Source organism: Nilaparvata lugens, chromosome 5, assembly GCF_014356525.2.
Source record: "Nilaparvata lugens isolate BPH chromosome 5, ASM1435652v1, whole genome shotgun sequence".
Taxonomy (NCBI): Eukaryota; Metazoa; Arthropoda; class Insecta; order Hemiptera; family Delphacidae; genus Nilaparvata; species Nilaparvata lugens.
The window spans coordinates 65,936,866-65,954,253 of NC_052508.1; the positions used below are offsets into that span (position 1 = coordinate 65,936,866).

Consider the following 17,388-nt stretch of genomic DNA (forward strand, 5'->3'; position numbering starts at 1 on the left):
GCCTAAAATATCGGCTCACAAATAGAACATTTAAAATCGAACAAGAAGTTTTCACAAATAGGTCTTTGGTAACTATAAAAAGAGATCTGACCAGTAAGGATTTCAAAAGGGAAGTGCTGTCTTTTCTCTAAGCTTTTAGGCTAGACCTTGCTTCTCAGAATCTCGATGTAATAATTTGCATAAAAATTTGCCATTGGTAGAACGCTTGTGACGTAAACATGACGTCAGTGGCAAGCAGTAGAATATAATTCTTTTAGTTACAATAATGATTCAATTTAGGTAATCCTTAAAACTGCTTAATCTTCTAGACATAGTTTCTCTCATACAATGTACATGTGCTAGTGTAACTGATAAGGCAGGGTTGGTGTCTGATAATAGATTAACATGTGTTGCTTTCAAACGATCACCTTCTTGGTGCTATTCTATGCACTGTGATTGGCTTAGACCTGCCAAAGAGATTTAATTACCATGTGGTTCAGTTGAATTAAATCGTTAATGAATTAATACTCTTGTACAATTTTTATTAGGTTTGAGATTGTTATAAATAATTTCTGCCATTTTATCAATAATATAATTTCATGCTATGACCTATTTAGTTACAATAAGACCTGATATATAATATAATTTCTTAAATAATAAATAATTTCAACGATAATACATACATTTTATTTTTTATTTGAAATTCTTGATCCTTTATTGATAGTTTTATAATTTTTAGAGATGGTATTATATCTTACGTGAAGCCAGCATGACATTTGACAATACTTTGAATCAGTCAGCTGCGTTCGAACTGTTTTAAAAACATCTGATCGATAGTAAATAAAGTGTAACCTCAAAATCAATGAGCGATTCATAAACAATTTGTGCTTTATTTGCAAAATAATTATAATTTTATTGAATAATTTTCCTAGAAAAATATTCAGTACAGAACGGTACTCTTATCAAATATACAGTTATTGATAAGTAAGCTTTATCGCTCGGTCGCTAACTATTCCTTTAGCAAATTCTTTCATTTTAAAAGGTAATCACAATCTTTCTCTCTTTTCATGAGGTCTATTTGAAAGATTCATCACACTACTTACGCTATTTTTTCTCTATGGTAATACGTACTATAATGAGGTCCACGCTATAATGAAGTATTTGATTAACATTTGTGTTGCTATCCTTGTCTATCATTCGACAAAGCAGATACCGCTATACTTTTCTAGCTTCTCAACGTTTTTAACAATGTAGAAATATTATTAATCAACAAAAAAATCGGGACACCGAGCTTCGTTCGTTATTTATCTATTGACTATTGATAAACCGAACACAATTCTTTAAAATGTGTTCTTAAAAATTCTTTAAAATTTATTGGGGATTTTTGTGTTATGTGGCAATTATTGTCATGTAATACAACATGCGGTTGCAATGCAATTGTTTGAATTTTAGTGGATGTTACGATTCAATGCCTACAGTCATGTATACTGATGTTAGGATTGAATCACTGAGACACCACATAGGAATTGATATCACTGAGGAAAGATCACAGATTATTCCTTTGTTTTCTGAGGTGATATCATGATAAAGAGTACTCATAGATTTGACAATATCGGGGCACCAAGCTTCGCTCCGGAGTACAAAAGCATAGAAGCATAGTTTATATTTATTTATTCATTGATAAAGAGAACACAATTCTTTAAAATGATTGGGGGAGGACTAACAGGCACAGCCCAAAACTGTTTCTTCCCCGAATTCTGATTTATACACTATAAATAGTCCAGAAAGTAGGTTATGTTCCATACACTTGAATTCAGGTTCAATTTTCAGTTCAAACATTTGAAAACAAAAAGTTCTAATTTAGATTATCTACAAACCAAATTGTATAACAAAATAACACTCAATATTCACTTAAAATTGTCAAATAATGATCAAATTTGAAATTATGATATACTCTAGTTTAGAAAAATTATCATGTCATGTCAACAAATCAGATCATTTTGATCAAGTCGATTAAATTGTCTTGATAATATTTCTCGCTGATTTATTACACAGCTGGAAATAAATCTGTTTCTCTCCCACACACGCATCTTCTGTTTCGACAGACGACGAAATTATCATCTGTTTTTCCAAGGATGAATAATTGTTATCCTTTTCATGTCCTTCAGCGAGTTTTCCCAGGGATGAGACCTAGTGCAATCGCATTTTCATATCATAAACCTACTATGTTCCGAATTTCGTGAAAATCGTTAGAGCCGTTTTCGAGATCCGTTGGTCATAAATAACAAGATATAAAAATATAAACAGATATACAGAAATTGCTCGCTTGACACTGTATTAGGCAAGATATAGTGAAACGTATGTGAAAACACAAGAATATCGTCTAATACCACGAATTAATTTTGAAAAAATCTCACACATGTTCGACGATATTTTAATGTTTTCATCAATGTTTAAGATGGGACAATTTTATAATGTAGATTGGGGAATGTAGATTGTAGATATTGTAAATAGTAATTAATAATATGAAAACCACGTATATACATGCGTGAAGTCTTAACGGGATATCATTAGAATAACTGTATATGAGTAGAAAAACTAACTATAGAATGTATTTTATAGGGCTTTGCTCCTATATTTTCCGGAGAAAACCTCCTCAGACCTCTCTTTTTCCTTTTCTGCCAAAGACATGGCACAGAATAAGACGTTCCAGTCAAATTGAAAAAACTAACAATATAAACATCCTGGGAACTAGGAAAACGATAGTTTTAAATCTGAGAAAAAAGAACTATTGTTTCACTCTCTATTTGCTGCGGTGATCGAATTAGATGAGAGTTGAGAGTTTCTTGGCTGATTAAACATGGTTTGCTTTGAGCTGCAGTTAAGAGTCAGCTTCTTTTTATCTTTGAAGATTGAAGTGAAAAAGATCCCAACGAAAAACATGCCGGTAGCGTTTGAATGATTCCTTTGGTGCTCAATAAACGTGGCAATAAATCGTGGATAAATACATTGGGAAACAGTGAAGCGTTTAAGTGTCTCATGAGAACGGAAGGAAAAGGTATTTGGAACGAATAGGCTGAACTCTCTACCGACAGGAAAAGAAATAGTATATCAGTTATATCGGTTTTGGACCAATGAGCGTTTTCTGTTCAAGTCGGGTATTCAATTAAGTATTTTGGTTTAAGTATTGTCACCTGGTCATATGAGACATATATATATGAATCATATATTCATCCCATATTGATCAGGATTTTAGAGTTTTAATTTAGTGCTTACATATTTGGTGGAGGCTTACAGTATGGATGTGGTCGAATTAGGTTGGAATTGATGAAGCATTGGAGGTAAAATAAATTGAAATAGTCTATTATTTCTATGCTTTCCTCTAGATAAATTCATGTAGGTAGTTGTTTTATGATAATACTTTATAATTTGTTGGTTAATAAAGTATTTATTTTGAGTAGTGGCCTACTTTTCCAAATTAAATTTAAGCCGTGTCCACACTGAAAAATGTTTTACAAACATGTTTGTTGAAACAGTTTGGGCAAATTTTATTATGTTTGACAAACAATGTTTGCCCGTGGCCAGTGTGGATGCGTCACCAAACAAAATATTTCCAAGTGGAGAAAACAGGTTTTTATATTTTACAGCAAACACTGAAAATGTTTGGAAAAACAGTAATTTTTTGTATGGGAAACAATGATTGTCCAAACTTTTTAAAATGTTTGTCCCTGAGCTCCTCAACAATCATGTTTGCTGAATATGTATGTCGAACATTTGTTCAGTGTGGATCCGGCTTAATAAAGTTGAATTGATGAAGCATTAGAGGTAAAATAGATTGAAATAGTCTATTATTTCTATGCTTTCCTCTAGATAAATTCGTAGTGAGTAGTTGTTTTATGATAAATATATCGGGGCACCGAGCTTCGCTTGTTATTTTTTATTTTTAGCGATAAACAAAACACAGTTCTCTAAAATGATCTCGTGTTTATATTTTACAGCTGACTATACGTCAGCTTATGATTTCGGGGATGCGATATTTTGATTTTCCACAGAATTACTCGCTCACTTTTTACTATCCACAGACGACGAAAGTCTCAGCTGTTTCAGTCAAGGATGAATTATGCTTTCAATGTCGTTTAGCGAGTTTTCCCAAGGATGATACCTAGTGCAATCAAATTTTTATATCATAGACCTACTATGTTCCAAATTTCGTGAAAATCGTTAGAGCCGTTCTCGAGATCTGTTGAACATAAATAACCAGATATAAAAATATAAACAGATGATTATACAGAAATTGCTCTCTTAATATAATAGGATAGGGCCGGTTTCCAAGCTCGGGATTTAGCTTAACTCTAGACATCAAACAGCTGAAGTCAGAAAATTCGCTTTCCGAAACGGGGCGCAGTCGCAGTCTAGGTGAATTTCGAAAAACTAGAAAATTTAACACAAAAAAATAAAGAGAAAATAGTGTAAAGTTTCAGCTATTTTGAATTATTTAGGAATGTTTCATTTCGTCAAGGAAAAACGTTTCCTGAGAAAATAAAGATTGTCATAAAAATTGCGACTACGCCCCGTTTCGGAAAGCCCATTTTCTGACTCCAGCTGTTCAAAGTCTGGAACTTAGCTAAATCCCGAGCTCGGAAAAACAGAACCTGTAATTTTTTAAGCTCTCGAGTTCTAGAGGGAATTTGACAACTACAATAATTGACATTCACAAGAACGAGGGAAAGAGATCAGATAATAACTATAAACAATTCTCTTCAATGTTTGATTCCATTACGAACTGCTTGTTAAATAATCACTTTTGAACAATTAATTACGATATAGCAGTCAGGTATTTATACAAATAAAAGCACAAACCTTCAAACCTCATTAATTCACAACGATCTACCGTCTACACGATGCAAACTTAGGGCAAACCTGGCAGGTTTGCGCTAATATCGTTGTCGTGTAGACCGGGCATTAGTGTAGCGCTTTCGGACACTACTAGGCCCTTCATCAACACTCAGTTACACTAATGTAAGTAAAAGCTAATAGCTTTTATTTGTATAAATACCTGACTGCTATGTCGTAATTAATTGTTCAAAAGTGATTATAAACAATTATGTGTTTTTCTCTCTTAATCATTGTTTTGATTTTGTGCTGGTGTAAATGGGATGAATAAATAAATAATCTGACTATTGGTATACTATATATTTCGTACTTTTCTACTGTATATATTGATAGATAACCAGCAATCAAGAACAGCTCAAAAACAAACTACACCAAAATTGCTACACAACTCTTGTAGTAGAGGAAGCAAGCCAGTGAAAGCGTGCTTTATTACACTGAAAAAATGTAAAAGGACAGTCTCAGATAAGGAAAAATGGCTGTCAAAGACACTTTATTTGTAAACGATGTGGCACTTAGTTGGGCATTATTATTCATTACTAGTTCCGTATTGGAAAAGTGGGTCGTTGGCAGGATTAGTGAAGATAAGTAGACCCGTTATTAAAAGTAATGTTCCCTTGTAAAAGCATCCCGCATTGAGAACTCATCAACAATTCGAAAGTTTTGTGTTCAGTATTTTACAGTGGTAAAATACGTTGGGTATATACAAAGGTATAAGAATATTCGGAATTGTGGTTTCGTTTGGATATTAAATCATATATTTTGCACTTTGTAATATTATTTTTAAGGAGGACTACAGTAGCCATAAAAACAACACTGTACTCCAACCTCAAGTTTGGGTGTCCAACCTTTGTAATTTTCACGAAATTAATAAAATTTGCTCAAAGTTGATATTACTTATTCTTGATATTTCATGGCATCCATTGTTATAATGGCACTGGAGAAAGATAGGAGATCAATGCTGCCGGGTCTCTGAATTGCCAATGTCTTCTATAGATGGTAGCTGATACTGATTTATCGTTGTAATATTTACTGTTACTTGTCGTTTAAAATGATAAATTGTATTCAATTAAGAAAGAAATTATATTTTTCAATAATTTTATAGTGAATTTTCATATTTGAATGAAATACTGTTGTGTACGGTAGTTGAAAATATTTATTATCAATAAATCAGTGTTTTTTGACAATTTCTTAGTCTTTTCATTCAATAGGATTCATTCATTCATTTATTGTACAAAATATTACAATCATAATATAATTATGACATTGGAGGAAAAAATAAGCTGATCCTGTACTATTTCTCTCCAAAAATTTTGATAAAAGTTAATGTTGTCCAAAGGTTGAGGCTATGATAACACACACAGCTTCTTCACTTGATTTTTGGTCCAGGAATAATTATTAATTCTACATTGTTAAAAGACGATCTGGCTAACAGAGCTAAGCGGGAAAGAGATAGCGCTATCCGCTTTGTTGAATGATAGACAAGGATAGCAATACCATTGCTAATCAAACACTGCCATTATAACGTCCTCACTATAGATGTAGGCCTACTCACTGACAACAACTTCAGTTGTTGCATTACTATGATCAGTTTCGGTTCATTAGAAACGCTTGTTGGGGTTTAACTTTTCTTGATACATGTATTAATGTAGCAATAACACTCATTCCCAAACATTCACGTTACTTGTGATCTTATGATGAATTCCTTCAATTACGTTGAATGATTGATAGCTTGAATTTATTAACAAAAATTGTAAGATTGGAGTCAATCCTTCAGCTTTTTGTATTTTTGCTCAATTTCTTGTACTATAGGCTACTCGTTTTTGCATGAAATAGTATATTTCGCACCTAGAGCAGAAAATGAGATTTTTCCGGCTAGAAATCTGTTCTGACGTCAGACGAGAGTCGTCTGCAAACAATGTCTTTCAGATCTACGTAGGGACTGGAAAACAGCTGCTTTCTGTGCAGTGTGGCGAAAATGTTATATGTTATTCAAAGGCAGGCAATGAGAAAATATGTACAGTTTTTTCAAATGTTGAAAAAATTTTCTGAATTTCATTTCTTAACATTTGAAAGAGTGATTTCCATTCTTTGACTTTTCAACTGTCCGAAAAGTAGAGATATTTTCAATGGTAGTGCTGTAGCATGAAAAATATTGAGTACTAGTACTAGCAAATGACCCATGCACCGCAACAGTTCTATTTAAAACTTGACAAACTGGAAAATTGACCTACTGGAATCTTGAAGAATTTGAAATAGACCTACAACCATCCTCGGTAAATTAAGAATCAATATGAAAAATTTCAAGATAATCAGTCCAGTAGTTCAGAAGTGATGCGTCATTCGTGAATTTCCTATCCCGTACGTGTATAAGTCAATTTTTTCCATTATTATATTATAGAATAGAATTGCAGTTTTGGAGTAATTTGAACAAAACAAACAAGAACATTTCAAAATTGTCACAATAATTCATCCATTGAACAAGTTGAATGACATGGGAACATGAAGACATGAGAAGTTCTCACTCAAATCAATTTCAGATGGCAGAGCTGTAGTGTAGAATTGTTACAACTAAATTCTTGGACAAAACATACATCAATTTACAAAAATATAATAAACAATCACAGTTATCTACAACAGTTCTTTGTTCTCTATCCATCAATCTACTGAAGAGTCCAATGCATTTGTCATAATTTTGACAAGTAAATTTGGACAAACTGTTCTTCAATTCTCACAATTATTTAAATTAAAAAAGTAGAGTATTTTATCTTTGTCAGAGCACTATTATAGCGGAAGTAGTTGTCTACAAGTAGCTCTAAAAATTCTTCTTCTACAATGCATTGGACTCTTCAGTAGATTGATGGATGGAACAAAGAACTGTTGTATATAACTGTGATTGTTTATTATATTTTTGTAAATTGGTGTATGTTTTGTCCAAGAATTTAGTTGTAACAATTCTCCACTACAGCTCTGATATCTGAAATTGATTTGAGTGAGTACTTCTCATGCCATCATGTTCCCATGTCATTCTAGTATCTAATACTAGATTATCACTCGGAAAATGTAGTAAAACGTAAAAGAGGTCTGCGTTAGCTTCAACAAAGAAACACTGTGGTAAAAATGACCAAGATTACTATTATTTTGAGTATGATTGATGGGAACTAGCTTCCGTTAAAAATCATAATAATAATGAAGAACGGAAAACAGAGTGACGGACATAAAGCAGTGATGACCTTGGATGTGATTAGGCTACAAGAATACAATTTTTCATACTTGTGTGAACAATTTACTCTTGTGAAGGTTGTGGGAAACGTTGAGAATATTGTTTGACAAGCTGGAAAGTACTACTGGAATACTATACTATGGTGAGATTCATTCAAAACTTTCAGCGTTGGATGAATGGGAAGTATTAATATCATTTTCAAGAATTGCTGACGGTATAAAGTAAATTTTAATGTAAGTTAGGAACATGGTAGCACTCACGCAAATTTATTATTACAAGAAACAAAGGATGAGTCACTTCTTGTCCATCTTCCTACTGGGAAAGAAAGGTGTAATCAGAGAGTATAGAATGTAACATTCTATCCTCACTGGGTATAATTTATCGAAATAGTGTTGTGCAAAGAATGAGTCATTGACACCCACGGATAAAACTAAGGGGCGGTTTCCGAGCTCGGGATTTAGCCAAGTTGTAGACTTTAAACAGCTGGAGTCAGAAAATTGGCTTTCCAAAATGGGGCGTAGTCGCAGCTTTTATAACAGTAGTCACAGTTTTTATTTTCTCATTTCTATGATTGGAAACGGGTTTCCTTGACGAAATTAAACATTCCTAAATAATTCAAAATAGCTGAAACTTTACACTATTTTCTCTTTACTTTATTTTGTGTACAAATGTCTAGTTTTTCGAAATTTAATTCAAACGTGACTATGACAATGACTGCGACTACGCCCCGTTTCGGAAAGCCAATTTTTTGACTCACGCTGTTTAAAGTCTAGAACTTAGCCAAATCCCGAGCTCGGAAACCGGCGCTTACTGTTTCTCAAAGAACATAGTAGCAAAGAGCGATCAAATAATCTTTTGAGATTTCTTATTTCTAATGTCATTTGAAAAATTAGCTAATTAAAACAAGGAAAAGCTTTTACAAGATTATTCTTGTAAAATGTATTGAAATTAATTTAGGATAGAAATAAACTGATCGTTAGTCCTATAGTGAGGTCCACGTTATAATGGCAGTGTTTGGTATTGCTATCCTTGTCTATCATTCAACAAAGCGGATAGCTTTATCTCTTTCTCGCTTATATCTGTGGTCAGATCATCTTTTAACAATGTAGAATTAATAATTAACAAAATATTTCATCGTAATTATGAAAATTCATTATGGAATTATTGAAAAATATAATTTCTTGCTTAGTAAAATAAAATTAAACGAGAAAGAACAGTTTACATTACATTAATAAACCTGTATCAGCTACCGTCTATAGCAGGCATTGACAAGACAGAGGATCGGCAACGTTTTTCTCCAATCTTTCTCTACTGCTATTATAACGTGGACCTCACTATAGTAATAGTAGTCTAACAGTTATATTCAACTGAAAAAAAAACATTTACCTAGGTAGTTTGAATTGATAATTTGATTCATAAGATTCATAGAACAATATAAAATCAAATAGAATTCTTGAAGTACTTGAACTCACGGTATGAACAATGATCTCATTATCCAATCATGGAAATGATAACAAATTGTTCCGGAACATTTGGAGACCATGAACCGTACCTTCAAATTTTGAATTTCTTACTCTGCATGGAATGGCTATATAAGTCGTTGAACTTGGAGGAAATTTGGCAAAGTTTGTCTCACAATAGAAAAACATTGGAAGTGATATCAAAATTTTGAGGTATGGCGTATAATCTTCAGTGAACAATTACTAAACAATTTGTTATCTTTTTCATGATTATCAATTGGGAATTGACGTCCTAAACTGAAAATGCGTAGGGCCTTTTCTTGTCTTATTTCCGAAGGCCTCTTGAATAATTTCTCTATAGAGATGGTAATAAATTGAAGTTGCATTTGTTCAAATGCTAATTAATGAATAATTATTATTAAATGAAAATCCCAATTGAATGCTGTAAATCACCCCGAAGACTCCTGCTACTGTAAATATTGACAACAGTCTAAACAGCTAAATGGAAATTCGATGAGCGCTACTATACAAAAATTATTTATCCCAGGCTGACAAATAATTTTTGTATAGTAGCGCTCATCGAATTTCCATGTAGCTGTTTACCCTGTTGTCACTATTTGCAGTAGCAGAAGTCTTCGGGGTGATTTAAAGCATTTAATTGGGATTTTCGTTTAATAACAATTATTCTCTATAGAGCTTTATTGTAGTCTGTCATATTTCCCAATTATTGAAGCGTGTAGATTATTTAGTATTACAATAATATTGTTTTTTCAATAATGATATGTATTGTATACAGTATAAGAATTTTATGTGTATAGATTAATGGAACATGAGCAATGGAGCATAATTATGTCAATGAAGCGATTGAGCCTATAATTGAAGAAAGATTTATTTTCCATCTTTCATCTTCATAAGAGATCATTGTATAACTAAAAACTCATTTCCACAATCACGAAATCTGACGATATAGAAGCAAAATGTGTTTTTGTAACTTCTACTGGAGAGAAATAACAACAGATCAAGAAGCAAATAGCAAAATATGACATCACCCAACATTTCTAGAGAGTTGAATAATTGATGATGTGATAATAATGACCACAAATTGGCAACAAACAACACCATGCTCAAGGAAACACAATCACTATTGCCTAGATTATTATGAGCTTTGCTTGTGCCAACTGACAACCGACCAAATCATTATAACGCCAATAACCTGAACATTATTCGTGACTCGTGACTTGACGAAGGAATCTCTTTTACAATAAGGATTATTTTGCAGGTCCAGGATTCTGTGAGAGTGGTTGAAGAGCTACGCAAATTATAATCTCATCAAGTCAACAAGTTTATAATAACATCTTGTAGAAGAAGATAGTCATTTTATTGTAGAAGAAGAAAATGTAATTTTTGCAGGGAAATTATAGAAGGTTTCTTTGATAACCTTGGAACATATTGTTAAACCTATTTCTTGACTGAATATAAGCGAAGAATAAGAATAGAGAAATTCGAGCTCCAGGATATAACCATACTATAGAAAGAGTTCTAGCAAGAATCTTGGAAACAAATTATTTCAGTATTATTTACACTTTTGCATTGGTTAGATTGGGGATTTAGCAATTTAACGCTACTAAACCAATTTTTTTCGCTCCAACTACAGTTTTGGAGTTAATATTCAAGAATAATACATTGCAAAACTGTAGGATCCCTACTATGTTGATTGCTCGAACACCAAATCACGAAACAACTTCATATGTGAATATACTGAATACTTACTAGATATACATAATAGAATAATACATACTAGAATATACTGGTTTGTTCACTTCGAAAATTTATAGGTGCGTACAGATTTACGCGCCGCGAACATGAGTAATTCACTTTCAATCAGCTGATGCCAAGCTTTTTTATAACTGTATCTTACCGTTTCTGTAAAAATACAGATATAATCAGCTGATTAAAAGTGAATTGCTCATGTTCGCGGCGCGTATATCGGTACGCACCTTATGAGAATAATAATTCTTGTGGAGAAAGGCAGGACTAACTCATGACACCAACGAATATGGAGTGTTTATGCTAACGTAAGCCACGCCGTGGATTCAACGAGCAGCCTCATTGGACAATGGCTTGGATGTAACGTTCTCAATTTGTTTGCTTCCTATTGGTAGACAGCTGCAAAGGTGAAGGCGGCTGATCGATGTATTGACCAATCATACAGCTTCTTGGTTTTGGAAGCGTGGACTACTATTCAGCCACTCCCACATCAATATTTCACGTCATCGCCCTCATTAGTGTATTCAACGATAATAAACCAGTGAAAGAGTAATTCAATTTATAATTACATCCCAAACATCTGATGATCAGACAGAGGATGAGTCAAAAAAGAGCAACCTTGGGAAGGTTGTCAACACATATCACGTTCACAATGATAAAATACTGTAATTATACAATAGTCACATTATTTTTTTTAAAAACACAGTCAGTCAGAAGTACCTATATGCAAGGGCCTGGGTTGAATCAAAGACAAGGAACAATACATTACTCCTGCTGAAATTCATCCACTGAATAGTATGGCCTTTCCAGCAACAGCTTCTTTAACAATCTTCTGAATTTCCGTAAGTTCGCCATGACTCTATATATCGTGAGGGAGCCTCTTATATATTTTTGGGTCAAATATATTCCTAGAACGACTGAACTAGATAAGTTTTTATTCGAATTACAGCTGGAAGGCAAGGTTGAGAGCAATGTATAAAATACAAATAAATTAATAATTATATTCTAGGTGAATAGAAAGAAAAATAAAAATCTCAGTACCTTTTTTTCTATTTATTTTACAAGTAGCCCTATACAGAAAAGAGGTAAATATTCTAGGTACCTTGGTTGAGAGTTTAGATAGTTTCTTTTCATCAGTTTATTTTTGCTTTCCTAAGGGCCATATGCTAACACTACGTTTAACGCTAGACCACGTTACTTGTAGATATAGTTGAATTTATCATAATGTGTTTCATTCGGGGTTTAAACAAACAGCTGACGATTCTCCGTTTAAACCGAGTATCAGCATACGGGTCTTGAGCATTTTCTTATATTTTCCAAGCAGACTTGTAGAGGTTGGATATGCTTCTTTGGAAAATTTATAACATCAATTTCTATATCAAATAGGAAAAACATACTCAAATACAATAGTTATCTGTAATCGTATTCTAATGTAAAATGTGTTCTCATAGACTACTATAAAATAAATATGATACATAGGGATCTGCATTATCAACGATTCTTATTCATAATACTGGAAAGGAAGCAAATTAAAAATGCAGGCGAGCTAAGTAGAAAAGCACGGAGTAAAAAATATAGGGTTACTTCATTCCTGTGGCTCAAGTTTCTCAATCCGGAATTCGAAGGAGAGAAAACAAAATCTAGAGAATGTCTCCACAAGGGTTCCTTCTTCTATGGTAGATTAGAAATATTGACCTAACCACAGTAGTACAGTGTAGGCCTACATCAGAACTATAACATCATAAAATAATAATACAAATACAATTGTGAAGTAATTATATTAATACCAGGAGGAGTTTTAGGGCAAGCTTCCGAGCTCAGGATTCAGCTAAGTTCTAGACTTTGAACAGATGGAGTCAGAAAATTGGCTTTCCGAAACGGGGCGTAGTCCCTAGAACTCAGCTGAATCCCGAGCTCGGAAAGCAGCCCTAAATGTAATTGGAGGTGTCCTCTATTATAAGCTACAGTGGAATTCAAATTCAAATTAATTTATTTGCAATGAATATTATAAACAAATTAATAAATAAATATTATCAATTACAATATTGAATTACTTTTGAACTTACCTTCTCGTTGGTATACTGGCTAGCGAGCGAGGCTAGATGGTCGACTGAGACGAGCCCCGTGCCCCGGGGGTCGCACAGTGCAAACACACGTCGCAACTGGGTTGGACTTCCCTCCAGGCCCCCCGCCAGACCCCCCACTGCCGTCACCGGCATCTCTCCACTCCTCCTCAACCCCACACATTCTGCAACAACACAAACAATTCAACAAAATTATCAAACAGAACATCAACACAGTATGAGTATGAAAGTAGAGAATGGTACTTAGGAAAGTAGAATAAAAATGTTTTGATTGAGTATCTTGATCAATTGAGTATCAAAATAAAAATTTTTGATTGCAGTATGAGTATGAAAGTAGAGTATGTACTTTATATAATCAAACAAAACATTTTTAAGTATTATTATACTTCACAATATAATTCAATCTAATTCAGAATAATGGAGTGAGAATTTGAACTTTTTTAAAAATTACAATCTTTGCTAAGAGGACGTAGCCCCTTTCCTGGAGAAACTCAAAACCTTCCAAGAGATAAACAACTAAAGCTGCGGTTACACCAAAGTTATCGCGAACATGAGCAATTCACTTTTAATCAGCTGACTATATCTGTATTTTTAAAGAAACGGTAAGATACAAATATAAAAAGCTTGGCATCAGCTGATTAAAAGTGAATTGCTCATGTTCGCGGCGCATAAATCTGTACGCAACTTAATGTTGACATGTCCTATTCTACCGCTCGTATTTTTTAGCTGAAATGTATAATTCAATCATTGAACTGCTTGAAATGTCAAAACATATGTTAATTGAGCTGCGTTTACTCCAAAGTTTTTAACAAAATGTTTATTTTTCCGTCGTTATAGATTCCATTAGATTAACGGAGCTTGACAAACACATATGCACATAATGTGTATGATAAGTTATGTTCAATCTAATAGAATCTATAAGGACGGAAAAAAACATTTTGTTAATAAATTTGGTGTAAACCTTATAGCCCAGTCAATGAAGGTCCAAAAAAGCAGTTTCGATCCGAAAATTAAATAAAAGCTGAATTTCCCACCATCGATAGAACCCTCCCAGAGGGTCATTCTCCCAAAAGTCCCAAGAAATCCCCTTGGAGCTTTCCGCCCCAACCCCCAAAAACATGAAAAATGCAGGTAAAAACGGGAAATCAATTATCTCTGTAACCATTGATCAGAAACAATTCTATTATATGCCATTCGATTTGTTACATTATGGACTACAATATTGGTTATATTCATTTTTCCAATAAAATTAACAGTTTTCTTGATAAAATAATATATATGTAAAAATTTTGGGGGTTTGCGATTTGATTTTTTTGTTTTCTTCGATTAACTTCAAAACAAGTAGTTTTAAAGGAAAATAAGCCAAATAATTAATGTAGCCACTGTCATTGCAAATCCATTGATGTATATTGTTATGTATTTGCGATTCGATTTGACGACGTGGAAGGGGAAACAGTCGACGCGGTACGACGCGGCTGACTCTCTTAGCCATAGTAAATAGCAAACTGGAAATCAATTATCTCTGTAACCATTAATCGAAAAAAAATCTATCATATGTCATTCGATTCGTTACATTATGGACTAAAATATTAGTCGTATTCATTTCCGCAATAAATCGAACAGTTTCCTTGATAAAATAATATATATGTAAAAATTTTGGGGGTTTGCGATTTGATTTTTTTGTTTTCTTCGATTAACTTCAAAACAAGTAGTTTTAAAGGAAAATAAGCCAAATAATTAATGTAGCCACATTCATTGCGAATCCATTGATGTATATTGTTATTTATTTGCGATTCGATTTGACGCTGTGGAAGGGGAAACAGTCGACGCGGTACGGCGTGGCTGACTCTCTTCACCATAGTAAACAGTAAAATACAGTAGTAGGCCTACTGCTTTCTAAGTTGCATCTTATTCACACTATGGCGCTCGAAACAATCAATTTTGTCTATTGTTTTGGCATGTGATGAAACTAATTTTTCACATTTTAATTCTCTAAAATCATTTTGTTGTTATATATATGTGCTAAATCATGCATTCTATGACAGACAAAGATATTAATTGCAACGGATAAAATATTCATACTATTACATAATATAATACATATTTAAAATATGTGTGTATGATCATAATTCTATGCTAAAATTTATCATAAGTTATGAATGTCAAAAACTGAGATAAATCATAGATTACAATAGTGTTAACAGTGGCAATTTCCTGAAAAATCATAGCGTGCAGTGTTTGCTGTTTTCTACAGTTGATATTCTCCAAGCCAGGTTGATAATATACCTTCAGTTGAGCAAAATATATGACGGCTGGGGCATAAAAAATTTATACATTGGGCTTGTTGAGTTGAAACTTTCTATGATTCTCTCTGTAAAGTAGCTTATCTTCCGTTCTTACTAGTTGAATCTACATTATTTAGACAGTCCAATATGAAAATTCAGTAGATTCTAAAGATGAAAGCCATGCAAACATACAAATTAAGGAAGAGTAAGCATGCATAAAAGGTAGGAAAATCATGAAAGTGTTTCACATTTAACCACAAAGTACCCTACCGTATAAGATTAATTGAAAGATGATTCATCATCTTCTATTATTTTTGTTAACATATCGATTTTTCACCTCCACTCGCATCTTGTCATTCATTACACAAGGTTGGCAGAAGCTTTTCTTTATGTCGATTAATGTTGATTGAAATTGATTTTGATTAGGGCACCAAAAGAATAGATCATTTTCTATTTGAAGCATTCAAATTAAATCTATTGAACATGATTTCTTATGACTTAGCATTCACAGATTCAGTTGGGTGAAGCTATTTGAAAATTGTACCTGATTATCAATTTCATGGTTTTTATACCATTCTAGTTCATTGTGATCATTGAAGGGTTGAAGTGATGAGTTAGTTCAAGTGAATTCTAGTACACAAGTATATTGTGCTTATAATGGGCTCTTCTTTATTTTCTATCGATGTTTTGCTCCAGTAGAGAAAATTTAAAATGTTGGTTTACATTTTATAAGCTTCATAAATGATATAAATTAACGGTAATATAAATTTGATAAGTCCAGTATTAAATTAATCGATGTTGATTTTCATTGTATCGCTTTGTATCAATGTTACTTGCACTGTTTGCAATTCATCACTATTCTCTCAAGAATTAGTTTTTTATGAATTTCATGATCTGAAAATTGAAATTCAAATGCTATTTGGATGACGTTCACATTCCACTGTTTTTTTTACAATAATTGTTACGTTGAAGAGTGAGGCAATTCAATCCATTTGGAAGTAAAAGGAAATCACAGTGCGATTTGAACAGTGGATAGTAACTTTGAAATTCAGTTGCTCAATTCATTTCGGCTTGATACTATCATTTGTAATTATAGTTGATCAGAAATATGCATTGTATATAATGTTTATATTTCAGTTTTTTTAATCTTCTATCACAGTCTCGCTTTCATTCATAAACATGATAATCCTAAATACGTTGATTACCTTAAAGATGTAGCTTATCTTACGACGAACAATGTACAATACAACAATTTTCATTAAATTACTATTATGATGATCATTGGAATTTCTGCCTGTGATTGAGAAAAAGTCATTTTATGAGCCTTGAAATTCGTACCTAGAAAAAGTTGCATTATTACTAGAAATTTTGTTATTTTTACTATTTATTATAGGTACTGTACATTGATTTTGTGATTATAGAGATCAACTACTTTATTCTGAATCAGGATAAGGATAAATAGGGAAATTGTGAGATGGGATAAAATCCATAGTTACATAGCATCAATTTGAAAGCTCTGATAACAATGATTTGAACGGAACTGCGATTCTGGCTTGGTATTGCCTCTTCATGTTCAGTGAGAATAGAAAGCTTCAGAGTAATTCGTTCTCACTATATGTGATAATATTGGTAATATTTGGTAACATTTGTTAATATTTTAACCAAATGTGCAACAAATTAATCTACTTTCAGCTTGAAAA

At 32.9% G+C, this 17,388-nt stretch overlaps 1 protein-coding gene across 2 annotated transcripts in view; it reads right to left on the reverse strand.

The window, feature by feature from the left end:
- The window catches only part of LOC111047403 (rab11 family-interacting protein 4-like), a 297,989-nt gene that overhangs the window by 211,540 nt on the left and 69,061 nt on the right, over positions 1–17,388 (reverse strand). For both annotated transcript variants that reach the window (XM_039429081.1, XM_039429079.1), the window contains exon 2: positions 13,386–13,567. In XM_039429081.1, the coding sequence (XP_039285015.1) occupies positions 13,386–13,538 (153 nt within the window). In that variant the 5' untranslated portion in view covers positions 13,539–13,567. The remainder of the gene's footprint in view (positions 1–13,385; positions 13,568–17,388) is intronic.